The 27,538-nt window shown below is 31.7% G+C and overlaps 1 protein-coding gene across 6 annotated transcripts in view; it reads right to left on the reverse strand.

The window, feature by feature from the left end:
* The window catches only part of LOC142230341 (myogenesis-regulating glycosidase-like), a 96,872-nt gene that overhangs the window by 32,151 nt on the left and 37,183 nt on the right, over positions 1-27,538 (reverse strand). Inside the window, exons 1-3 of one of the 6 annotated variants that reach the window (XM_075300978.1) lie at positions 20,545-20,896; positions 20,198-20,366; positions 9,418-9,539 (exon numbers count right to left, since the gene is read on the reverse strand). In XM_075300978.1, coding sequence (XP_075157093.1) covers positions 9,418-9,539; positions 20,198-20,257 — 182 coding nt within the window. In that variant the 5' untranslated portion in view covers positions 20,258-20,366; positions 20,545-20,896. Of the gene's footprint in view, positions 1-1,015; positions 1,419-9,417; positions 9,540-13,443; positions 13,562-20,197; positions 20,498-20,544; positions 20,897-27,538 lie in introns of those variants that run through there. The other 5 variants (XM_075300979.1, XM_075300976.1, XM_075300977.1 and 2 more) reach the window with 5 other exon arrangements.

Consider the following 27,538-nt stretch of genomic DNA (forward strand, 5'->3'; position numbering starts at 1 on the left):
GTAAACCGAACATTGGCAACATTGACTATGAGCTATAGTCAGATTGACACAAAGCACCCATAGACATGTACCCCTTAATTTTCTTAAATATTCAACTGCGGTTTATCTCCCAGACCTATATGTTACCCCACAAATGCTTATGATTACTAATTCTGTAATGGTGGTTTAGGGTATGATATAGTCGGCCCCCCTTGTTTTTTAAATGAAATTTGGCATTACTTATCGCTACTATTAATGGTGCCCACTGTAGAGCCGAACCCGGACCACTAGATATGATTTTGATTACCGGTATTAATAGAAAGAATCACTTTTTGCCTACACAAGTAAGTTATTATTTTTAAATCCCAGGTAATACTGCAAGTAGAAACTTTTTGATACCGGTATTACTGAAAGAATCACTAGTGCTTACCCAGTTTTTGCTGGGTATAGTCTAAAAATGGAAAAAATCTGTGATAAAAGTGTCGATTTTGGCAACATTTTTGCGGTTTTGAGCATGAAGATGAACTTTTTCCGACTAAATATATTCAGCCGAGTCAATTGCAAAAAAGTGCTCAAAATCGAATTTGGCGAAAAAAAATAGAGGCTCATAAAAAACGAACGGCAACCAATCTAGCAAAATCCAGAAATTACTTTTCTCCTTTCATCGAGTACTTTCGGCTGGGATAAGTGATTTTTTGCTTGGAGTCAAAAGTTCAATTTTGCGTCACAGTGAACGATTATGCAAACTTATTATTGGGTTAAAAATCTGCCCAATAGAAAGGACAATTTCCTTAAATTAAAAATATGTTAATTAAAATAAAGTTCATAAACTTATCCTCAAAAAAATGTAACCATATTTTAAACAGCCAATTTAATGCTATTTAAGTTCATGAGTATAAGTTGATTGCAGTAGAAATTACCGAAAGTTTTTCTTTGCATCTCTATGAATAACTATTGGATAACTCTTCGTCGCAATACCTTATGGCATTGCTAAATTTTATGGGAATGTTATTTACTCAATGACATTTACACGTACCACACAATATAATTGTTTGTAATATATATACTTGATACAAATATATTCCAGCTTTTCTGGACACACAATGACACTATGTTTCACTTTTGAAAATTTTTATTTTCATATAATTTGCACAATATAATTTTACTTAGATGATTTAATTGAATTACTTAGACACTACATTAAATTTAATACTGAGATTTAAATCAATTGAATCATGTTTTTTCTTTCTCTTCAATTCATCTCTACAACAACTATGGCACATAGTCGAACTTATATTTCATTCATATCTTCACTTGTCACACACTCTGCCCGAGAATTTCTTTTACCGTAGCGGAGAGACTTCAGACACTGACTTCAAAGACAATTTTCACTAAAATCTCCAGTAAATCCAGTGATCTTATCGGTTTCGAATCCATTGTAGTACTGAGCAAATAATGTTTGTTTGTTGAATCTTGCAAATGTTCTGCTCTGGAATCTATAAAGTACGTGCTCATACACACACACCTACAGACACACATGTAGTACTCAGTCAATTCGCCTAGATAGACATTTAGAGCGTTTAAGTAGATTTGTCGTTGTTGGATAGATAAAGATAAACTGCGAACTTATGTCGCACAAATTGCCGCTGAAAGCGTGAATTATTTGATTTACTTATTATCTTTCGAAAATTTCTATGAAAGTTCTTAACTAAACATTCATGCCTACATATATACTGAAGCGATAATTTCACAGTAAGCTAAGTCCATTGTAATAGTTTTGCATATTGTGATTTTAAGATAATCCAATCCAGTATGATTACCGGAACGTATGGGTGATACAATAGATTTCTGATAGGATAGTATAAATTTAAAGGTTTTGTCAACGCTCGAAAAATCTTTTTAGTTTGCTTCAATTCATGTATTAGAGGGGGTCGGAATATATTAGGAGAGAAATTTCGTCCTGCAATGAAAAAACATTGAACCCACCAGGATGAACACTTTTGTTTAATTTTAGAAAATTTTAATATTTTTAGAAAATTTTAACTAAACAGTACTACACTGTTAGAAAAATACGTTTTTCATATGTTCCGATATAAAAAAATGCGTTTCGGGCACAATTTTTTAAACACAATATATTTAAGTGCAAACATGTAATGTTCCTAAACTAGCACTAAATGTTTAGGACACATATGTTAATATGTTAGAATATATTATGTTTAGGGCATGAATTTTTCATAAAAATAATATGTGTGAATGTAAACATATATAAATTTCAAGTGACCATATATATGTTGTGATATTTTATTCAGAGAGCGGCAGAGAGAGAGAGAGTATAGTGAAAGAAATAGAGATTGAAACCGGGAGGGTTGACGAAAGATATCAACATAACACATCAAAAGAGAGCAGTTTCTGTGTTTTATGAGTTACGAAATTAATTGATCCAATTATTATTTTTATTGAAATGTCTACTATCACGAAAATGTTAGTATCGATCACAATTTTAATTGGGCATAAAAAACACACTTGATTAAAAAATTAATTGATATGATTTGCAAATTTCAATTAATCTTTTAATGGAATTAATTAAAAATTTTAATGATATTGATTGCAAAACTCTTTTAATTTTTAAATTAAAAACGTAACTATTTTCAATTACTTCCTTAACAGACTTAGTGTTTTTAGTTTGATTAAAAAATTGATTGTATGAAATAAATTTTATTTAAAAATTAAAAACATTCCCATCACTTTTGTTTTAACTGACTTCGTCTTCCGAATTTGATTAGAAAGTTGATGGTATCAATTGATTTCTTAATTAAAACTTTACAAAGGTTCAATCATTGACTTAATTAGCTTAAAGTTTCTTTCTTGATTAAAAAGTTAATTGTATCAATTAATTTATTAATTGAAAAAAAAAATTCAAATTCAATCAACTTTTTAATTGGAAAAAAACTCGCGTATACACAAAAAAAAATCTGGCTCAATCACAATTGATCCAATTAATTTTTTAATTGAAATGTCTTGAATCACAGAAATGATAATATCAACTAAAAAATTAATTGATGCAATTAAAAATTAATTTAGTGATTGATTTTTGTTTCAATTAAAAAAATTTTTGACTTAATTAAATTTTTAATTAAATATTTTTTAAAACTCAATTAAGATTTTAATTGGATATATGTTCGTAAAATTTTTTTCTGTGTAGTACATGAGCAACTATATTTTGATTTTTGCCAAAACAAAAGAGTTACAACTTTCAAATTGGCGTTCCAAATTTAATGAAAAGAAATTTTAAGTCAATGATTATGAATACTCTTTTAATTTACATTTTAATGAAATTTGTCCTCTTGTGTAAATCGCATGTCCAAGAATTCACCTTGCATAATCTTTGATACTAGGTCAATACTTTTCTCAGTGTAGGAACCCTTTTGGTTTAAGCTCTGGAAGAATCTTAAATCGGATAAAAATTGCCTTTCAGATGAATGGAAATGTAAATTCTGTTGAATTGTAAAGGAAGTAAATGTGAGGTATGCGCAATAGATGTAACATAGTGATATAGGTCAGTATGGATCAAAATAAAGATGCATAACAAACGTACTGGTACATCTACCCAACAAAAAAACTCGGAAGTTCTTTATATGCCACTACTTTTAATGTGCATTAATTAATAAGAACTTAATTAATAAGAAGAATTAATAAGAAGAAATGGAATTAATTTTCACTTCACTTTCAAGATGTTCTATTGAGATGATATATAAAAATTCATTGTATAATCCCTACGGGAAATGGATCAAACACAGGAATGGTACAGGACTAGTCCCTGGTGTGCGTGGACCAGTCCTAGCTCTGGTCAAGACGTATGGGACCGGTCACTTTAACATGGGTTTGTCATTGACGGGGTAAATTTACACTTTAGGACACGCCTTGGACTCGTTCCTAAGGACACGTCCTGGGACATTTTAGTAGTAGCACTCCATAGACAGGTCCTCATGAACCAGTCTCGGACAAACTCTTAGAAATCTGTTTCAGTCTGGTTATCCGAATCGCACCAAGCGAGTATGGAAATCATTAAATTATCACCAGATTCAGTTTGTCGCAGTTTTTAAATGGTGATAGGTCCGTCAGTCCTGTGATAGGTCCGTCAGTGGCAATTTGTACCAATTTCCCGTAGGGATTATACATTTTGCCCGGACTGAGAATCGAACCGCATACCATACAGTTTGTAAGCCAACACACTATCCAATGGGCTACGTAGCTGTTAATGTCGTCAACAGACAATTATCGTATAACCATCAACTCACAAGCAAGACAGTCAAGAAGTTATATTTATAAAGTATAGTTTTCGGCACATACAAGCCGATTTAAAGATACTTTATTTAGAACAAGTATATACGGTCGTAAGTTCGGCCAGGCCGAATCTTATGTACTCTCCACCAGGGCTGTGGAGTCGAGCCAATTTTGCTCGACTCCGACTCCAGCATTTTTCATCAACTCGACTCCGACTCCGGAGTCGACTCCGGGTAATATAACTAAATCTTATTTTAATACCACTAATTTGTAGTTCTATTGTGGGGGTACCGTAAGTGGATCGATATAAAGTATCGTATTTATTTATGTGGGCAAAAAAAGGTCTTAATTTCACATTAGATGCCAATTGAACTCTATATTTCAAATTTAGGACAATGTCTAATAAATAAAATAATGATATAAATACCCATCATAATATGAGAAGATACCATCAGTATATGTTTTTGTGGACCAAAATTATTGATACTATCTCAAATCCTTTAAATTTGTTGCGAGCTATATAAAAGTTTATATTCCCATATGCATGAATTTGAATCTGAATCGATTTAGACAAAATTGTGTATACTTCTACAAAATCTATGTACTTAAAATTTAAATCTAACGTTATGGGACGTAACACAATTTTAACAAAAAATAGAAATGCAAGGAAAGTCTAAAGTCGGGCGGGCCGATTGTAATTTGAGAATTTGAAAATTTGAGTCATTTCTACAAGTTTTCGACTTAGCAGTGAGTATCAGTGAGCCTACAACTTTGGAAAAATGTTTGTCTAGTAAGTAAAATTTTGCAAAATTTTCTACAGAAATAAAATTTTGACTAAATTTTCTACAGAAATAAAATTTTGACTAAATTTTCTATAGAAATAAAATTTTGGCAAAATTTTTTATAGAAATCAAATTTTGAATAAAATTTTTATAGAAATAAAATTTGGCAAAATTTTTATAGAAATAAAAGTTTGAAAAAATTATCAATAGAAATACAATTTAAAAAAAAATTGTGTAGCAAACAAAATTTTGCAAAATATTCTATAGAAATAAAATTTTGCAAAATATTCTATAGAAACAAAGTTTTGACTAAATTTTCTATAGAAATAAAATGTTGACTAAATGTTATATAGAAAAAAATATTTCTATATTAATAAAATTTTAAATACATTTTTTATAGCAGTGAGTATCAGTGAGCATCAGTAAGAAAAAAAATTTTGAGAAAATTTGCTATAGATATAAAATTTGACCATTTTTCCTTATAGAAATAAAATTTTGAAAAAAATTATCAATAAAAATACAATTTTAGAAAAATTTTTGTGTAGTAAACAAAATTCTGCAAAATATTCTACAGAAACAAAATTTCGACTAAATTTTCTATAGAAATAACATTTTGACAAAATTTTCTATAGAAATAAAATGTTGACCAAATTTTCTAATAAAAAAAATCTATTACTATAAAATTTTGGCAATATTTTCTATAGAAATAAAATTTTGACTTAAATTTTTATAGAAATAAAATTATCAATAGAAATAAAATTTTGAAAAAATTTTTGTGTAACAAACCAAGTTTTGCAAAATTTTCTATAGAAATAAAATTTTGCAAAATATTCCATAGAAACAAAATTTTGACTCAATTTTCTATAGAAATAAAATTTTAACTCAATTTTCTATAGAAAAAAATATTTCTATAGTAATAAAATTTCGAATAAATTTTTTATAGAAATAAAATTTTGACAAAATTTGTTATAGAAATAAAATGTTGACAAAACTTTTCATAGAAATAACATTTTGACAATATTTTCTATAAAAAAACAACTTTGAAAAAAATTTCTGTCAATATACCACATATGTATATGGCCTTAAAATAAAATTAAAAAACAATAATTTCGATTGTTCGAAATATTTCAAATAAATTGATATGGGCATTAAAATGGATCGATCCAGCCCATCTGCTAGTCTAACATTCTAGGAAGCATAAAAAGATAGTCGTAATTGGAAGTTGATTTTCATTTACAATCATGCTGTACATTGATCGCATGAATAACGCAATGGAAACTAATTTGCGTAAAAACCAGCTTAGTTACAAAAAATATGAAGTGAAAATTTGGTTTAGCCGGAGTCGGAGTCGAGCAAAATTTTTACGACTCCGACTCCAGCAAAATCTTCAGACTCCGACTCCAAGACTCCGACTCCGACTCCGGCTCCACAGCCCTGCTCTCCACCATGGATTGCATAGAAACTTGTACTAAATACTGTCATCCATAAACGAATTAATTGGGTTGCGGTAACACTTGCTGATGGCAAAGTATCTTAAAACTTCTTAACACCGTCTTCTCAATTGTAAGTTAGTGCATACGGGGTATATATTAAACAAAAAGGGCCGATTAAATACGTACACAATTCAGTTTGACAAAATTTTCTATAGCAATAAAATTTTGACAAATTTTTCTATAGAAATAAAATTTTGACAAAATTTTCTATAGAAATAAAATCTTCACAAAATTTTGTATAGTAATAAACTTCTGACAAAATTTTCTATAGAAATAAAATTTTGACAAAATTTTCTATAGAAATAAAATGTTGACAAAATTTTGTATAACAATAAAATTTTGACAAAATTTTCTATAGTAATAAAATTTTGACAAAATGTTCTTTAGAAATAAAATTTTGACAAAATGTTCTATAGAAATAAAATTTTGGTAGATTATTTTTGGGGATCGGATATATATAACTATAGACCGATACGGACCAAGTTTGGCATAGTTGTTAGTGGCCATATACTAGCGCAATGTACCACATTTCACCACGTCTCAAATTTCAACGGGATCGGATAAATTTTGCCCCTCCAAGAGCTCCGGAGGTCATATCAGAGGATCGGTTTAAATGGGGGTTATATATAATTAAGTTCACCAATGTGGTATCACAATGGACTGAATAGTCTAAGTGAGCCTGATACCTATAATTAAGACCGTTATGGACCAATTTTTGCATGGTTGTTAGAGACCATATACTAACACCACGTACCAAATTTCAACCGGATCGGATGAATTTTGCTCTTCCAAGGGCCTCCGGAGGTCAAATCTAGGGATCGGTTTATATGGGGGGCAACATATAATTATTTACCGATATGGACCAATTCCTGCATGGTTGTTAGAGATCATATACTAACACCACGTACCAAATTTTAAGCGAATCGGATGAATTTTGCTCATCCATGAGGCTTCGGAGGTCAAATATGGGGATCGGTTTATATGGGGGCTACATATAATTATGGACCGATATGGACCAATTTTTGCATGGTTGTTAGAGACTATATAACATACTAACACCATGTACCAAATTTTAACCGGATCGGATGAATTTTGCTCCTCCAAGAGGCTCTGCAAGCCAAATCTGAGCGTCTGTTTATATGGGCGCTATACGCAAATGTGGTCCGATATGGCCTATTTGCTACACCATCCGGCCTACATCAATAACAACTACTTGTGCCAAGTTTCAAGTCGATAGCTTGTTTCGTTCGGAAGTTAGCGTGATTTCAATAGACGGACGGACTGACGGACGGACGGACATGCTTAGATCGACCCAGAATTTCACCACGACCCAGAATAAGTATATATTATAGGGTCTTAGAGCAATATTTCGATGTGTTACAAACGGAATGACAAAGTTAATATACCCCCCATCCTATGGTGGAGGGAGCCACCGTGGTGCAATGGTTAGCATGCCCGCCTTGCATACACAAGGTCGTGGGTTGGATTCCTGCTACGACCGAACACCAAAAAGTTTTTCAGCGGTGGATTATCCCACCTCAGTAATGCTGGTGACATTTCTGAGGGTTTCAAAGCTTCTCTAAGTGGTTTCACTGGAATGTGGGACGCCGTTCGGACTCGGCTATAAAAAGGAGGTCCCTTGTCATTGAGCTTAACATGGAATCGGGCAGCACTCAGTGATAAGAGAGAAGTTCACCACTGTGGTATCACAATGGACTGAATAGTCTAAGTGAGCCTGATACATCGGGCTGCCACATAACCTAACCTAACCTATGGTGGAGGGTATAAAAACACACACTCTTTAGTCGGTCCCTTTCTTACAAACGATGTTTGGTACATAAAACTTTCGGAAACGGAAATAATATAATTTTACATATATTTATTTCAAAAACTTTCGAAATATATCGAAATACTACTATATTATAATACTATATATAATACTACTATATCACATTTTTAATAAGAAACCTCAAAATGTGTCTTATTTAAGACAAAAAAGGCAAAACAGAACAATGCTTGATATAAACGAAATTGGCTATGATTTGGAAAAAAGTATTTTGTATTGCAACAATAAATATTTTATTTTAACTTTAAATATTTTATTTTTTTTTTTCATAAGTTTTGAAAAATTCCTCAAAATTATTGAAATTATCTTAAAATTTTTTGACTTTTTGCATCTCACCATAAAACTAAAAAACTTTGAAAAATAGAAGATGTCTTAAATGGTTTTCCTAAAACTTCATTATTGGAAAGACAGATACCATTAGTTGGGAAGCAAATTTTAAGTCTTTAAACCAATATTTTAAACATTGAAGGAAATTTATTATTTTATTTTTCAGTGTATTAAAAATTTTCACCATATTAAATTTAATATTTCTTTTGTAATAGCTAGATATAATCTAGTACGTCGCGACGTACAGCTCTAATACATTTTTGCAATTTGATATCAGAATGTGAACTAACAGCAACAGAAATATTTTCTTTTGTGATCGCACATTTCCACGAATACAAAGCTAATTTCTGTAGATATTTTCTCTCTTAGTTGTGTGGTTCTTTAAGCACGAAAGAGAACTAAGCTAAGTTTGTAAAATTTCTCTTAATGATTAAAAGCTTCAAAGTTTAAATTTAAATTAACGTAAAATAAACAGCGGTTAATTTAAATTTTAAACGGTGAATTTATTGTTTTAGGTATGGGAACAACTTTGTGGACTTTGAGAAAATTAGGATATTCGGATAATACCAAAATATTCATGTGAACGTTAAAATTTTAGGATACAAGTAAACTTTTTGGGTTGAATATACAACCGTCAGCAGTGCATTACTTACGAGAAAATTTTACGAAATTTAAAATTTTTTTAATACAAAGAATGGAAACTCACCTTCTTTTTCCATGAATTTCCAACTCATCATCACTGTCAGCATCGGCCTTTTCTATTTGTATTTTTGGAACATTTCTTTCTGGTACATTTATGCTAACTGAACCGGATATATCATCGATAACCTTTAAATAAAGAAAACATTTAAAAATATAATTATAGAAATTTGTATAGAAATATTGTTAGGCGACACCCTAACACACCCAGAGAAGGAATATGATCGTCTCCAATAAGTGTCAAGAGCAAAATGTTATTTTTGGAAGGGGAACATGTAACATGTTTATCGCAACAATTTTATTTTCTCATAAATTATATATCTGATATATATTTTTGGCGAGAAAACAAAATTTTTGGAACTATCAGTTCCATTTTGTCCGTCTAAAAATAGCATTTTGCTCTTGAAAGATATTTGGGTTGATCATATTCCTTCTCTGCGTGCACATCGTTGTGAAATTGACCGCAGTTCTCATAAAATGTCCTGGAAGTTGTATGCGTTTCATTTAGGATTGGTAATCAGAATGAAAAAGTTGAATATCCGAAATTTAAAATGTCGACTTTATGACTTTATTAAAATTTGGAAAAATCGATTCTACAACTTTTGAATTTTTTGAGCTGTGGTTAAACCAAGTACATTTTTGTTATATATGTTATCTCTTGTCTGTATGTATCTCTTTTGAAAATAAATAAAAGCGCCCACATGTTCTCTTTGAATTACTATAGTAATAATTGAATCATTTTCATCGAACATCGACTTTGTCTTTGGCCAACTTAAAACTCCGATGAGTCGACATCAAAAACTATTAAAAGTCAATTAGTCAAATCTGAATAATGCAAAAAGTCATCTTCGACTTTTCGATTTTTTTTTACAAAAATTCGTTTCGTCGAAAAGTCAATTGTGTGTCCCTAGCACGGTTGACACAGTTGGTAGAATTCTATCAAAAATGGTAAATTTTTTATTGTTTGGTAGATTGGTACAATTCTTTATATTTTGGTAGATTTTGTTAAATATTCCTCTCCAACCAAGAGGTAATTCACAGCCGTTCTGTAGAAGTAAAATTTTTACAACTTTTTCTAAAAAATAACATTCTTACAAAATTTTCTAACAAATAAAATTTTAACTAAATTTTCTATAGAAATACAATTTTAATAAAATTTGCTAAGAAAAAAACTTTTAACAACTTTTTCTATAGAAATAAAATTTTAACAAAATTTTCTATAGAAATAAAATTTTAACAATATTTTCTAAGAAACAAAATTTTAACAAAATTTTCTGTAGAAATAAAATTTTGACAAAAATTTCTACAGGCATAAGATTTTGACAAAATTTTCTATAGAAATAAAATTTTAACAAAGTTTTCTATAGAAACAATTTTTTTTAAAGAATTTAACAAATTGAATGAAACTTTAATTTGGATTTTTAAATTTCTCTAAATAAATTGATTAATACTTTACATTTAATTTATTTTTAAAATTGCTAGCCTCTAAGGATTGTAAATAAACAAATAAATAACTTTTTGACAAAATTTTCTAAGAAATACAATTTTAATAAAATAAAGAAATAAACTTTTAATAACATTTTCTAAGAATTAAAATTTTCTATAGAATTAAAATGTTGACAAAATTTTATATAGAAATAACATTTTGACAAAATTTTCTATAGACATAAGATTTAGACAAAATTTTCTATAGAAATAAAATTTTAACAAAATTTTCTACAGAAATAAAATTTTGACAAAAATTTCTATAGACATAAGATTTTGACAAAATTTTCTATAAAAATAAATTTTGACAAAATTTTCTATGGAAATTAAATTTAGACAAAATTTTCTATGGAAATAAAATTTTGACAAAATTTTCCATTAAAATAAAATTTTGACAAAATTTTCTATAGAAATAAAGATTAGACAAAATTTTCTATGGAAATAAAATTTTGACAAAATTCTCTATAGAAATAACATTTTGACAAAATTTTCTATAAAAATAAATTTTGACAAAATTTTCTGTAGAAATAAAATTTTGACAAAATTTTCTATAGAAATAAAATTTTGACAAAATTTTCTACAAAAATAAAATTTTGACAAAATTTTCTATAGAAATACAATTTTGACAAAATTCTCTATAGAAATAAAATTTTGACAAAATTTTCTATAAAAATAAAATTTTAACAAAATTTTATATAGAAATAACATTTTGACAAAATTTTCTATAGACATAAGATTTAGACAAAATTTTCTATAGAAATAAAATTTTAACAAAATTTTCTACAGAAATAAAATTTTGACAAAAATTTCTATAGACATAAGATTTTGACAAAATTTTCTTTAAAAATAAATTTAGACAAAATTTTCTACAGAAATAAAATTTTAACAAAATTTTCTACAGAAATAAAATTTTGACAAAATTTTCTATAGACATAAGATTTTGTCAAAATTTTCTATAAAAATAAATTTTGACAAAACTTTCTATAGACATAGATTTTTACAAAATTTTTTATAGACATAAGATTTTGACAAAATTTTCTATAGAAATAAAATTTTGACAAAATTTTCTATAGAACTAAAATTTTGACAACATTTTCTATGGAACTAAAATTTTGACAAAATTTTCTATAGACATAAGATTTTGACAAAATTTTCTATAGAAATAAAATTTAGACAAAATTTTCTATGGAAATAAAATTTTGACAAAATTCTCTATAGAAATACAATTTTGACAAAATTTTCTATAGAAATAAAATTATGACAAAATTTTCTATAGAAATAAAATTTTGACAAAATTTTCTATAGAAATAAAATGTAGACAAAATTTTCTATGGAAATAAAATTTTGACAAAATTTTCTATAAAAATAAAATATTGACAAAATTTTTTATAGAAATACAATTTTGACAAAATTTTTTATAGAAATACAATTTTGACAAAATTCTCTATAGAACTCAAAATTTTGACAAAATTTTCTATACAAAAAAAAAATTTACAAAATATTCTATAGAAATACAAGTTTGACAAAATTTTGCAAAATAATATTTTTTGGTTAGTAGCTTTTGGTAAAATTTTCTCCAAATTTTGCTACATTATTTTTGGCTCGAGTGGTAACCGTGGTCCCTAGCCCGATGTCTATATATCTGTAGCTATTTAATTGGAGTTTTCATCAAAACCAAACTTATCATACTCTGACCGTGTAACGGGTATGATATTTTTTTTATTACTATTATACATCTACGGATCAATCCTTACAGAATAACAGTACTATACTACTATATATACAAAATGGTATTTAATAATAATGTTAAATTTTTCTCTTGATTCGATTCGATTTCTAAGAAACTTTATGTGCGAATTTTAAGATTTTCTCTTGAACTCAAAAAAGTGGCTCTAAATGTGATATAGGCCTCATATACGGCAATGAACGATCTCACATTTTATCCACCATACGAAATGTTTTCTACAAATCCATCATATTTTGGTACACATAAAAAATGTTTGTTGACTTTAATTTTTAATTGAAACTTACGGTTAGGCTACACACAAAATAAAATATTTTTGATTTCAATAACGAAACTATTTGATCCAATTAATTTTTATTTGAAATGTCTTCAATCGCAGAAATAATAGAATCCATCAACGAAGTCAATTAAAAAATTAATTGATACTATTATTTTTTGTTTTTATTTTAAAAAAATGTTGAATCAATTAAATTTTTAATTGAATAGTTTTGAAACTTCAATTAAATATTTCGATGAAAATGTTTTCTGTGTAAGATCAACCGACAATGCCAAATAAAAAATTAAATAATCTGAGCACAAAACAAATTTTTAGTTTTACTAAAAAATTTAATTGAATCATGAATTAATCATTGAATTAAAACTTTAATTGAAAAACAAAATTTTAGTGTACATTGAGTTCCTTTATCCCACAATAACACATTATTCTTTTCTTATATAAGGGAACTTCAAATGCAATTGGGCCGAACTTTCGTCCTTATTTATCTAAAATAGTGAATACTATTGTAATAAAATATATAGCCTTACTATTGTATGATATAAATATAAATCAACGATATCTTGGAAATGCACTCGTGACTCGCGTTTTATCATTTAGGTTTTCTCTTGAAATAATTTCCAGGAAATTAATTTAACTCAATCCGCTTTTTGTATGACATGTAATGATCCGTTTGCAATGGAAATTGTTACTGAGACCAACAGTACAAAGATAAGCAGTTCCAACTGGTGTTGGAAGAATCTATGGATTTATTGGAATTATTCAAATGAAGGAAGCATAATTGTAATTCTTAAAACTTAGGTAGTTTCTTAAAAAATGCGTAACTAAACATCTACCATAAAACGATCCTAGGTAGCTGGTATTTATTTTACTTTATAAATTTATAGAATTTACCTGGTTGTCACATGAAAACCCACCTTTTCAATAAAAAACCATAACCAGTCGACTTTGTAGTTCCCCTTTGTGACAAAGTAAATGCAATGTGGATTATTATCGTAAAATTTGCGATCGTAAATTTATCTGAAATACCGACAGTTATAACAATAATAACTAAATTAAATGTAAACTTCATTAATCTTTTGTTTTTCCCTCCCTAATAAAAGAATATCAAGAGACATTATAATAATGTCCAGACAAAGGTTTCGTAGCCTTTGTATAGAACTTTTTAAATTTGAAACCTAAAAAAATGTCGCACCATTTGATAAAAGTTGCCCGACGATATTAATTTAATTTAAGATTGTCCTGTCTGGGTACATTATCTTGTCTGGATGTCTGAAGAACTATGTCACTTATATGTGGTCTTCGATTTCTGATAAGAATCCCTAAAACATATTAACTTAATAAGAGATACTATTTATAAGACGGGGAGATATACTAAGTTTGTTACTCCATGCGCAACGAAATGTTGGTCTGCGAAGCGAAATATTCGTATTGGAAGTGAAGTTCTGGGTCGATCAAGTATCACCACAATCATTGATCCCACATGGATAAAAAAGAGAAGGAGACCAAAACTAAGAAATGAAAGTAATCGGCTCAAAAATAGCTAATCGTATAGAGGGGTGAGATAAAACAAAGCAAAATGACCGTTATTTGGGGATGAGTAAAGATCGCTCTTTGAAGTTCTGTGTGGATGGAGGCGATATACGTAGTAGGTAGGTTAGGTGGCAGCTCGATGTATCAGGCTCACTTAGACTATTCAGTTCATTGTGATACCACATTGGTGAACTTCTCTCTTATCACTGAGTGCTGCCTGATTCCATGTTAAGCTCAATGACAAGGGACCTCCTTTTTATAGCCGAGTCCGAACGGCGTTCCACATTGCAGTGAAACCACTTAGAGAAGCTTTGAAACCCTCAGAAATGTCACCAGCATTACTGAGGTTGGATAATCCACTGAAAAACTTTTTGGTGTTCGGTCGAAGCAGGAATCGAACCCACGACCTTGTGTATGCAAGGCGGGCATGCTAACCATTGCACCACGGTGGCTCCCTAGACGGTATACGTACCAATGGATGTGCTGAATTATGAGACCATAGGTAGACAGTGAATCTATTGAGAGAGATCACTAAATGGGTCAATTCAACCTTGCCAAAAATTTCCGGCATACCTATTTATGGACCTAAAATACCTTCAGATTACCAATTTCAGCCATATCGGAAAAAATTGCGGTGAAAAGACGCATAAAAAGTCAAATCGAAATATTAGTCTATATGCGAGCTATACAAAACCATGGTCCTATGCACTACATATTCGGCACACCTATTTTAAGATCTAAAATTTAGAGGAGATTTTCAATTTGTGGCAACTCGGATAATAATTTTAGTGTCTATATGCTCGAGATCCCAAATTGTGGTGTCGGTTTTCACGGGGACTTTATCACAACCTGCACTGATATGGCCCATCTTCTAACTTGACCTGGTTCCAGAGAAAACCCGAATTTGTGCCAAATTTCGAGACGAATGCGTGATTTTTGAAGGTTGTAGCGTGATAATAACAGGCAGAAGGCGAACATCTCACCAAAAAAGAGCTTGCAAAAAAGTAGTTTGGATCCCCAATTTGTAATCTGGAAGTAGTGCAAACTTGGAACAACTCCAATGAATTTTACATGGGCTTGTCATAGTACGGAAGTACTCCATTTTTGAATCCTTTGTAAGTCTACAAATAATTACGAACTGATATGGACTTTTGCGTGGTAATTAAAGAGACAAAATTGAAATATGGGGGTCACTTTACATGGGAGCTATATACAATTATGAACCGAGACATGAACCAATTTATGTGTAATTGGACATCAATTTATCTGAGGACTATATACAACTATTGACCGATATGTACCAATTTTGGCATGGTTGTTAAAGCTTAATATCTGAAGGGCAATTTTACATATCCACCATTCGTCTTTGGAACAACCTCCCTAATAATATACAAATGATTGCTACATGTCTAAATTCAAAAACGAAATATCCCAAATATTGTCATAAATACCTCAATGTATTGCAATTTCTAAAAACACTTTAACATATAACTTACATCAATTTAATTTCTTTTTAAAACTCTATATTTCAATGTAATTAAATCTATGTTCCTAACATCATCACTTATAAGGAGAAATCCTTGTCGTCTTAGTAGAAATTCGAATAAATAAATAAATAAATAAAATAAACCATATACTAACACCACGTACTAAATTTCAACCGGATTGGATGAATTTTGCTTCTCCAAAATGCTCCGGAGTTCAAATCTAGAGACCAGTTTATATGGGGGCTGTATATAATTATGGACTAATTTTTTCATAGTTGTTAGTGTCCTTATAGTTACACAAAAAAACAAAACTTCAACTGAATCGGGTGAAATTTGCTCCTCCAAAAGGATCCGGAGGTCGAATCTGGGTATCGGTTTATATGGGGGCTATATATAATTATGGACCGATATGGACCAATTTTTGCATGTTTGTTAGAGACCATATACTAACACCATGTACCAAATTACAGCCGGATCAAATGAAATTTGCCTCTCTTAGAGGCTCTTCAAGCCAAATCTGGGGATCGGTTTATATGGGGGCTATATATAATTATGTACCGATATGGACCAATTTTTGTATAGTTGTTAGAAACCATATACTAACACCATGTACCAAATTTCAGCCGGATCGGATGAAATTTTCTCCTCTTAGAGACTTCGCAAGCCAAATTGGGGGATCGGTTTATATGGGGGCTTTATATAATTATGGAGCGATGTGGACCAATTTTTGCATAGTTGTTAGGGACCATATACTTACATCATATACCAAATTTCTGCCGGATCGGATGAAAGTTGCTTCCCTTAGAGCAATCGCAAGCCAAATTTGGGGGTCCCAAATCTGGGAATCAGTTTATATGGGGGCTTATATAATTATGGACCGATATGGACCAAATTTGCATGGTTGTTAGAGACAATATGCCAACACCATGTGCCAAATTTCAACCGGATCGGATGAAATTGGCTTCTCTTTGAGGCTCCCCAAGCCAAATCTAGGGATCGGTTTATATGGGGGCTATATATAATTATGGACCGATTTGCACCACTTTTTGCATGGTTGTGAGAGACCATATACTAACACCATGTACCAAATTTCAACCGGATCGTATAGATTTTGCTCCTCCAAGAGGCTCCGCAAGCCAAATTTGAGCGTCGGTTTATATGGGGGCTATATATAATTATGGACCTATTTAGACCAATTTTTGCATGGTTGTGAGAGACTATATACTAACACCATGTACTATATACTAACACCATAAAAATAAAAAGTGAAATTGGAAAAAAAATTTGTTTCTTCCGTATTTTGTATACCCTCCACCATAGGATGGGGGGTATATTAACTTTGTCATTCCTTTTGTAACACATCGAAATATTGCTCTAAGACCCCATAAAGTATATATATTCTGGGTCGTGGTGAAATACTGAGTCGATCTGAGCATGTCCGTCCGTCCGTCTGTTGAAATCACTCTAACTTCCGAACGAAACAAGCTATCGACTTGAAACTTGGCACAAGTAGTTGTTATTGATGTAGGTCGGATGGTATTGCAAATGGGCCATATCGGTCCACTTTTACGTATAGGCCCCATATAAACGGACCCCCAAATTTGGCTTGCAGAGCCTATAAGAGAAGCATATTTCATCCGATCTGGCTAAAATTTGGTACATGGTGTTGGTATATGGTCTCTAACACCCATTCAAAAATTGGTCCACATCGGTCCATAATTATATATAGCCCCCATATAAATCGATCCCCCGATTTGGCTTGGGGAGCCTCAAAGAGAAGCAAATTTCATCCGATCCGGCTTAAATTTGGCACATGGTGTTGGCATATGGTCTCTAACACCCATGCAAAAATTGGTCCATATCGGTCCATAATTATATAAGCCCCCATATAAACCGATCCCCGGATTTGAACTCCGGAGCCTCTTAGAGGAGCAAAATTCATACGATCCGGTTGAAATTTGGTACGTGGTGTTAGTATATGGTCTCTAACAACCATGCAAAAACTGGTCCATATCGGTCCATAATTATATATAGCCCCCATATAAATCGATCCCCGATTTGGCTTGGGGAGCCTCAAAGAGAAGCAAATTTCATCCGATCCGGCTTAAATTTGGCACATGGTGTTGGCATATGGTCTCTAACAACCATGCAAAAATTGGTCCATATCGGTCCATAATTATATAAGCCCCCATATAAACTGATTCCCAGATTTGGTTTGTGGATCCTCTAAGAGAAGCAAATTTCATCCTATACGGCTGAAATTTGGTACATGGTATTAGTATACTGTCTCTAACAACCATGCAAAAATTGGTCCATATCGGTCCATAATTATATATAGCCCCCATATAAACCGATCCCTAGATTTGGTTTGCGGAGCCTCAAAGAGAAGCAAATTTCATCTGATCCGGTTCAAATTTGGAACGTGGTGTTGGCATATGGTCTCTAACAACCTTGCAAAAATTGGTCCATATCGGTCCATAATTATATAAGCCCCCATATAAACTGATTCCCAGATTTGGTTTGTGGATCCTCTAGGAGAAGCAAATTTCATCCTATACGGCTGTAATTTGGTACATGGTATTAGTATACGGTCTCTAACAACCATGCAAAAATTGGTCCATATCGGTCCATAATTATATATAGCCCCCATATAAACCGATCCCTAGATTTGGCTTGCGGAGCCTCAAAGAGAAGCAAATTTCATCTGATCCGGTTCAAATTTGGAACGTGGCGTTAGTACATGGCCGCTGACAACCATACCAAAATTGGTCCATATCGGTTCATAATCATGGTTGCCACTCGAGCCAAAAATAATCTACCAAAATTTTATTTCTATAGAAAATTTTGTCAAAATTTTATTTCTATAGAAAATTTTGTCAAAATTTCATTTCTATAGAAAATTTTGTCAAAATTTTATTTCTATAGAAAATTTTGTGAAAATTTTATTTCTATAGAAAATTTTGTTAAAATTTAATTTTTATAAAAAATTTTGTCAAAACTTTATTTGTATAGAAAATTTTGCCAAAATTTTATTTCTATAGAAAATTTTGTCAAACTGAATTATATACGTATTTAATCGATCTTTTTTGATTTAATATATATCATGTATGGACTTACATACAATTTAGAAGGCGGTGTTAGGAGGTTTTAAGATACCTTGCCATCGCCAAGCGTTACCGCAACTGAAGTAATTCGATTGTGGATGGCAGTGTTTAGAAGAAGTTTCTACGCAATCGATGGTGGAGGGTACATAAGCTTCGGCCTGATATACTTGTTTTTCCTTTAAAATCAACAGAAAATTAGAAATTATTGTATTTCTTTTTTATATTTGTAATGATTTTCTATTCTTTTTTGCGAAATTGTATTGTTGAAAACTTAAATTTTCACTTAAAACGGCCTAATTCTGAAATTTCTACGTCTTGTTTAAAAGACCTGCATCGGAAGTAGAAAATAATCAATAGGTGATCCCGGGATGCGCGGTTTAAAAGAAATGTTTGTAGAACAAGTTGCAATTTTTTTGCTGGGATGGTTATATCGTCTTCGAATTTCTTCCTGATGCTTCACCCAATTACCAAATTGGTTCATATCGGTCTATATTTAAAAATTGGCCTTTTAACGCAAAAAATTACTTTAACAACTAATAAAAACTAGAAGTTAATTAACTTCAATTTTTAATAACTGGCTGTTTTCATATTTTTAATAGGTAATTTTAACTTTTTTGGCTTAAAAACAGAGTAAGAATTAATAAAATGGTGCAAAGTATTACAATTTTGTCGAAAAACTTGTAAAATCAATTCTAGAAAAAATTTAGATTTTTTTAAAAATATTTGAGTTTAAACATTTCAGACAAACGTTAGAATACATTAAAAATCATAAAAAATTATAAAAATTATTTATTTGGCAAAATATCACAACATGTCTTAATTCACATCCTAAGCATTGAATTCGGATCACTCCTTAAGAAGTGATGCAAACTTAGTGCAATGGCTGTTGAAATGGTGGACACCAGTCCTATGACAAGACTATGGTAAATTCACCGCTTCTGTGCCAATTTTGCATCACTTCCAGATCCAACAAGAAAATTTTCACTACTTTTGTGACGACGCTTTTTGTTTTGCTTGGAAGCGTTGCATCGCTTGTCATAATTTCGTATTTATTTGCTCTTAAAGAAAATGCTTTATAATAAAAGGAGAATATTGTTTGTCTAACATTTCGGTTCGCAGCAAAGTATTTTTCTTTGTGTGGATATATTTGCACTTAGTACCTGCCTTGTCCAGTATATTATTAACACTTTCCGTGCTGCTGTCGTAATTTGAACTATCATTCGAGATCATAGATTGAGCCATCAATGTGTGTTTGGGTGAGCTAAGAGCTTCGTATGAATGATTTGTATAATTTTTATCGTTGACACACCCATTGGTGTTTTCGAAAATCTTTACCAAAGATGCCATTTTTTTTATAAATAAATAAATAAATTGTTATTTTTTTTAATATTAGAAAATTTGCCTTTGTATTGGGAAAATATTTTATTTGATGATTCAATTTTTTTATTTTCTTTTATTATTATATTTTGGTTTTGTTAACATATATCTTTGAATATTAATTATTTACATCTAATTTTCCCACATAATGAGATTTGCACTTTCACTTAAAAATATCCGTATAATAGATTTTCAAAAATTCGTCATTTTTTTGTAAATTTATTTTTCTCTGGCCCGTAGCAACTTCCGAGCGGCCCAGCAATGAACTAACTCTTTGTTTTGGTTTAGCGGAATCGTGTTCCCCATACCGCAGTAATGAGGGAATGTGCTGACTGAGTGACTGAAAGGTTCAATGGATCGTTGGTTGATATCGCGCTGAATAATAACAATGTTGTATTAATTATTTAATCATTGCACAGTGGTCTATTGGCCAATAAAATTATAAGCAGGTTAACAATTGTTTATGAAAATTATGTTAGTGGTTGGGTGAGTTTTCTTTTGCGTTAGATTTATTATTCGTACGTTTGCCATATATTAAATGTTTTAATTTCGTATTTTTATTGTTGTTGTTTTTTTATTATTATAATTAAATGTTTTTCATATCACTATTTCCACCTTTCTACGTTATTGTTTTATAATGAGGTTCAGTGTAACAAAAACTTATTTTGATTGTTCATTCAGTTCCTCGATGAAGACATTAGGGTCTATAGAAAAAAATTTGAGTATGAATGAAAATTTTTTTACTGATATTTCAAAAATGCTTGCATTTAAAATGTACACATAGAAAAATACAATGACTTAAACCGATTTCCCGATTTCTTTAAATCAAAAATGTGTTTCTTTACTTTAAGGAAATTAGCCTTAGTTCCAAGACATGCGACTTTAACGGAGGGACGCAATTTTACAAAATTTGTGTCCTAAATTTAATGAAAAAAAAATTAAGCAAAGATTATTTACTTTATTTTAATTAAAATGTCATTATTTTAAATAAATTTGTCCTTAATAATTTGCAAATTTCACATCCTAAAATTTAGGTTGAATAATCTTTAATATCGCGTATATTTTTTTGCAGTGTACTAATGGTCCATGCAACCGGTCCATGTTTTGGTAGAGCTCACATAGAGGCCCGTCTTCCAATTTTTATCCGATTTGCTTGCAATTTTAAATCTGAAGATATTATGGGTCCACAAATAGGCGTGCCGAATATGATGAGTATCGGTCCAAGTTTTGATATAGCCCCCATAGAAACCGATCTGCCGATTTGACTTTTAACTTCTAGAAATCGCAATTTGTATCTGAGATTTAGTGCTTATTCGAGTAATGCTGGTAAAAATCAAGAAAATTTATATTTAAAATCAAATGGACGGCATTCTTTCATCATATTTTCTTGGCGCTTTGATGAGAACTTTAGGATTCTTCTAAAACAAGAATTAGAAGGTAGAATTATCAATCAATTTTAATAGGAACATTTTATAAACTTCATTTAAAAATTATTGAACCAATTTTATTGGAAAATTGCAGTCACTCACAGATTTTTTTTTTTAATCTTCAATAACGAAATTAATTGATCCAATTAATTTTTAATTGAAATGTTTTCAATCTCAGAATTGATAGTAATTGTTCCAATTAAAAAAAAAATAATTGTTCCAATTAGTTTTTAACATTGGTTTTTGTTTCTATAAAAACATTTCTTGAATCAATTAAATTTTTAATTAAATTTTATTTACAATTAAATTAAATCTTAATTGGAATAATTTTGGTGATATATTTTTTTCTATTCTGTTTCAATTGCAACATGGTTAGTTTCAATGAAAACAAGTATATACGGCTATAAGTTCGACCATCTTATTTATCCTCCAACATGGATTGCCTAGAAACTTCTAGTAAAGACTGTCATACACAATCGAATTACTTGGGTTAGGGCACTACCTACTGATGACAAGGTGTCTTAAAACTTGTTAACATCGTTTTCTGAATTCTAAGTTAGTCCATAATTGGTATATATTAGACAAAAAAGGCAGATTAAATACTTATATAGGGAAGTCTACAAATAATATGAACTTTTGCGCAAAAATTATAAACCGATATGGACCAATTGTTGTGTGATTGGGGATCGGTTTATCTGGGGGCTTTATATAACTATAGACCGATATGGACCCCATTCGGCATGGTTGTTAGCGACCATATACTAGCACAATGTATCAAATTTCGAATGAAATTTGTTCCTCCAAGAGGCTCCAAATCCAAATCTGAGGATTGGTTTATATGGGTACTATGTACTAATTTTTGCATGGTTGTTAGAGACCAAATATTACTCCACGTAACAAATTTCAACCGGATCGGATGAATTTTGCTCCTCCAAGGGGCTCCGCAGGTCAAATCTGTGGATCGGTTTATATGGGGGCTAGGTTAGGTTAGGTTAGGTTAGGTTATGTTAGGTTAGGTGGCAGCCCGATGTATCAGGCTCACTTAGACTATTCAGTCCATTGTGATACCACATTGGTGTACTTCTCTCTTATCACTGAGTTCTGCCCGATTCCATGTTAAGCTCAATGACAAAGAGACCTCCTTTTTATAGCCGAGTCCGAACGACGTTCCACATTGCAGTGAAACCACTTAGAGAAGCTTTGAAACTCTCAGAAATGTCACCAGCATTACTGAGGTGGGATAATCCACCGCTGAAAAACTTTTTGGTGTTCGGTCGAAGCAGGAATCGAGCTCACGACCTTGTGTATGCAAGGCGGGCATGCTAACCATTGGAACACGGTGGCTCCCGTTATATGGGGGCTATATATAATTATGGACCGATATGGACCAATTTTTGCATGGTTGTTAGAGACCATATACTAACACCACGTACCAACTGTCATTTGGTCCGATATAGCCAATTCCGATATAGCCATCCGACCTACATCAATAACAACTACTTGTGCCAAGTTAGCGTGATTTCAACAGACGGACGGACGGACGTGGCTAGATCAGAATTTCACAACGACCCAGAATATAACAGGTTGGCTGATAAGTCTCCGGTCTAACAAAGAAAAACACATTTTTTTTTTTGTCAAAATTCGTTTTTATTATTCAACATAGTTCCCTTCAAGAGCGATACAACGATTATTACGACCTTCCAATTTTTTGATACCATTTTGGTAGTACTCCTTCGGTTTTGCCTCAAAATAGGCCTCAGTTTCGGCGATCACCTCTTTATTGCAGCCAAATTTTTTCCCTGCGAGCATCCTTTTGAGGTCTGAGAACAAGAAAAAGTCGCTGGGGGCCAGATCTGGACAATACGGTAGGTGGGGAAGCAATTCGAAACCCAATTCATGCATTTTTGCCATCGTTCTCAATGACTTGTGGCACGGTGCGTTGTCTTGGTGGAGCAACATTTTTTTCTTCTTCATATGGGGCCGTTTTGCCGCGATTTCGACCTTCAAACGCTCCAATAACGCCATATAGTAGTCACTGTTGATGGTTTTTCCCTTCTCAAGATAATCGATAAAAATTATTCCATGCGCATCCCAAAAAACAGAGGCCATTATTTTGCCAGCGGACTTTTGAGTCTTTCCACGCTCCGGAAACGGTTCACCGGTCGCTGTCCACTCAGCCTACTGTCGATTGGACTCAGGAGTGAAGTGATGGAGCCATGTTTCATCCATTGTCACATATCGACGGAAAAACTCGGGTGTATTACGAGTTAACAGCTGCAAACACCGCTCAGAATCATCAACACGTTGTTGTTTTTGGTCAAATGTGAGCTCGCGCGGCACCCATTTTGCACAGGGCTTCCGCATATCCAAATATTGATGAATGATATGACCAACACGTTCCTTTGATATCTTTAAGGCCTCTGCTATTTCGATCAACTTCATTTTACGGTAATTTTCAAAATCATTTTGTGGACTTTTTTGACGTTTTCGTCGGTAACCAGCTCTTTCGGGCGTCCACTGCGTTCACCGTCCTCCGTGCTCATTTCACCACGCTTGAATTTTGCATACCAATCAATTATTGTTGATTTCCCTGGGGCAGAGTCCGGAAACTCATTATCAAGCCAAGTTTTTGCTTCCACCATATTTTTTCCCTTCAGAAAACAGTATTTCAACAAAACACGAAATTCTTTTTTTCCCATTTTTTTCACAATAACAAAAGTTGCTTAACAAAAGCCGCTCTATCTCACAAACTAATTGCCTTACAGACGTCAAATTTTGACACGAATCATTTGAAGGTTGGTACTATATAAAAATAGTATGCATTTAATACTAGCAACGCCATCTATGTGTCAGACCGGGGACTTATCAGCCAACCTGTTATATTGTAGGATCTTAGAGCAATATTTCGATGTGTTACAAGCGGAAAGGCAAATTTAATATACCCCTTCCTATGGTGGAGGGTATACAAATTAATAGTAAATTACCTAAATTTCAATAACTTTTTCGTAAAATGTTTTAATTGAAACCAATTCTTAAGATTATTATTTTTTATTAAGTCCATATGCAATAGCTTCGACATAGGTCTTACATTTCATATTTTCTTTATTTTATATCCGCAGATTCTTAATTGTTTGCTGATTTGAAAATTATTTCTTCTTGATATTGTCCAAAACGAAAAAAAAATAAAAATAAAAAAAATCAGTTTTTTTTGGCAAAAAGTCGATTGGTCAAAAATTCAATTTTCGACTTTTGTTTTCCTACTAAAAATGTGTATCACGCTTCTTTATTTATCGATGATTTTAGTCCGGTCTACCCTTATAATTGTATCTCAATCAAATGACAGCAACGTGTTTCAAACTATTGAACTGTAGTTAGTCACAATAAGCTATATCAATTGCCGTAACGTAAATGAATACTGCGGGGCTAATGGATGGATGACATCGATAATCGCCTTTTGTATTTTTTTTATTCTCATAGATTTAAATTGGATTTAACCACAGTTCAAACTGATATTGCACTTGTCATCTACTTTCCGTTTTGATCGAGTGGCTTTATTTAACATTAGCAATTTTTGTTTTGTTCTTTTTTTTTTTTTTGATGATTGGAACTTTTTCCAAATGTACAAATAGCTGATGTATTGAAATACGATCAAAATATCCAAAACTAAATAAATAGCAAGTGTATACAGAAGTAAGTTCGGCCGGGCCGAATCTTAAATACCCACCACCATGAATCAAATATTTCAGGGGGTTTGATGACAGATATTCTCCCAAGCATATAGGTTCAACCAGTACACTTCCCGAAGATAAATTTAAAGATTTTACCTATGAAGACTCTATCAGAGATTCTGGATTTATAAGAACCATTTTGGTTTGAGTTTGAGAGGAATCATTAACATCTCTTGTAAGTGTGCAAGAAAATGATGAAATAACGCCTTGATTTGAAATCTAAAATCTGTAGATTTTTAGCCCAATTATTTAAATGACGAAGAGAAGTAAAATTTGGAAATTTTACATTCAGTTTCAAGAAATGTTCATGATCAGTGCACCTTCTGTACCCCCAAGATCTGAAATCGGTCTATATGGAGGCCTTACGAAATGGACCGATAAAAACTAAATCATTTACACTTTTTTGTGGATCTAAAATGCCAGTATATTTTCAATTTCAGGCAAATCGGATAAAAACTACAATTTATAGAAACCCTAGGAGTTAAATCGTGAGATCGGTATAATGGAGGCTATGCCAAAAACGTGGAGGGATACACACAATATTCAGCACATCTATATCTATTCAGCTATATCAAAAACTGTACCGATACACAATATATTCGGCGCACCTCTTTATGGTCCTAGAATACCTCCAGATTCCCAATTCCAGAGAAATTGGATAAAAACTACGGATTCTAGAAGCCCAAGAAGTAAAATCGGGAGATCGGTCTATATGGGGGCTATATCAAAACATGGACCAGTACACACCATTTTCGGACAACCCCTCTTTATGGTCCTAGAATACCTCTAGATTTCCAATTTCAGGCTAATTGGATAAAAACTACGGATTCTAGAAGCCCAAGAAGTAAAATCGGGGGATCGGTCTATATGGGGGCAATATCAAAACATGGACCGATACTCACCATTTTCGACACACCTCTTTATGGTCCTGGAATACCTCTAGATTTCAGGCAAATAGGATAAAAACTACGGTTTCTATAAGCACAAGACCCCAAATCGGGCGATCGGTTTATATGAGAGCTATTTTAAAACCTGGGCCGATATAGTCCATCTTGGCCTGCGTACAAAAGACTTATGTGCCAAATTTCAGGACGATAGCTCTATTATTTAAGACTGTAGCGTGATTACAACAGACAGATAGACGGCCAGACGGACATGCTTATATCGTCTTAGAATTTCTCCCTGATCAAGAATATCTATACTTTATATAGTCGGAAATCGATATTTCGATGTGCTACAAACGAAATGACAAACTTATTATACCCCCATCACCATTCTATGGTGGTGGGTATAAAAACAATAAACACGAGTAAGAAGTTTCATGGGAAAGGAATATTGAAATTTTCACTACGTTTCCAAAAAAGTAGTGAAAATGGATCCGGAAGTGGTGCAAAAATGGGTTGTCATAGGACGAATGTCCACCATTTCATCCACTGCATTGGCATCACTTCTTAAGGTGTGATTCGAATTCAGTGTTTTGGATGTGAATAATTTTTCCAAATAAATAATTTTTATGATTTTAAATGTCTTATAATGCTTATCTGAAACTTTTGACTTCAAATATTTTCAAAAATTCCAAGTTTTAGTAGATTGGATTTAGATTTTTTTTTCGAAAAAAATTTCATAATTTGTACAATTTTATGAATTCTTACTCTGTTTTTAACCCATTTGAAACCATAAAAGTTAAAATTACCCCTTTAAATATGAAAAAACGCTAGCTATAAAAAACTGTTAAAATTACCCCTTTAACGGCCATTTTCATGTAGCTCCGTTAGGCTTTAACTGCCAGTTAACAGAAAGTAAATTCCAAATATCTTCTCTCCGGTTAACTTTTTTTGGCATATGGAGTATATACGCTAGATGGCAGCTATGTCAATAATACGGTTTAAAAGTTCGTTAGTTAACGGAGCACTAACGGAGCTTCATGAAAATGGGCGTAAATATGAAAAAGCTAGTTATAAAAAACTGA

The sequence above is a fragment of the Haematobia irritans genome, chromosome 3 (assembly GCF_050003625.1).
Source record: "Haematobia irritans isolate KBUSLIRL chromosome 3, ASM5000362v1, whole genome shotgun sequence".
In the NCBI taxonomy this organism is placed as follows: domain Eukaryota; kingdom Metazoa; phylum Arthropoda; class Insecta; order Diptera; family Muscidae; genus Haematobia; species Haematobia irritans.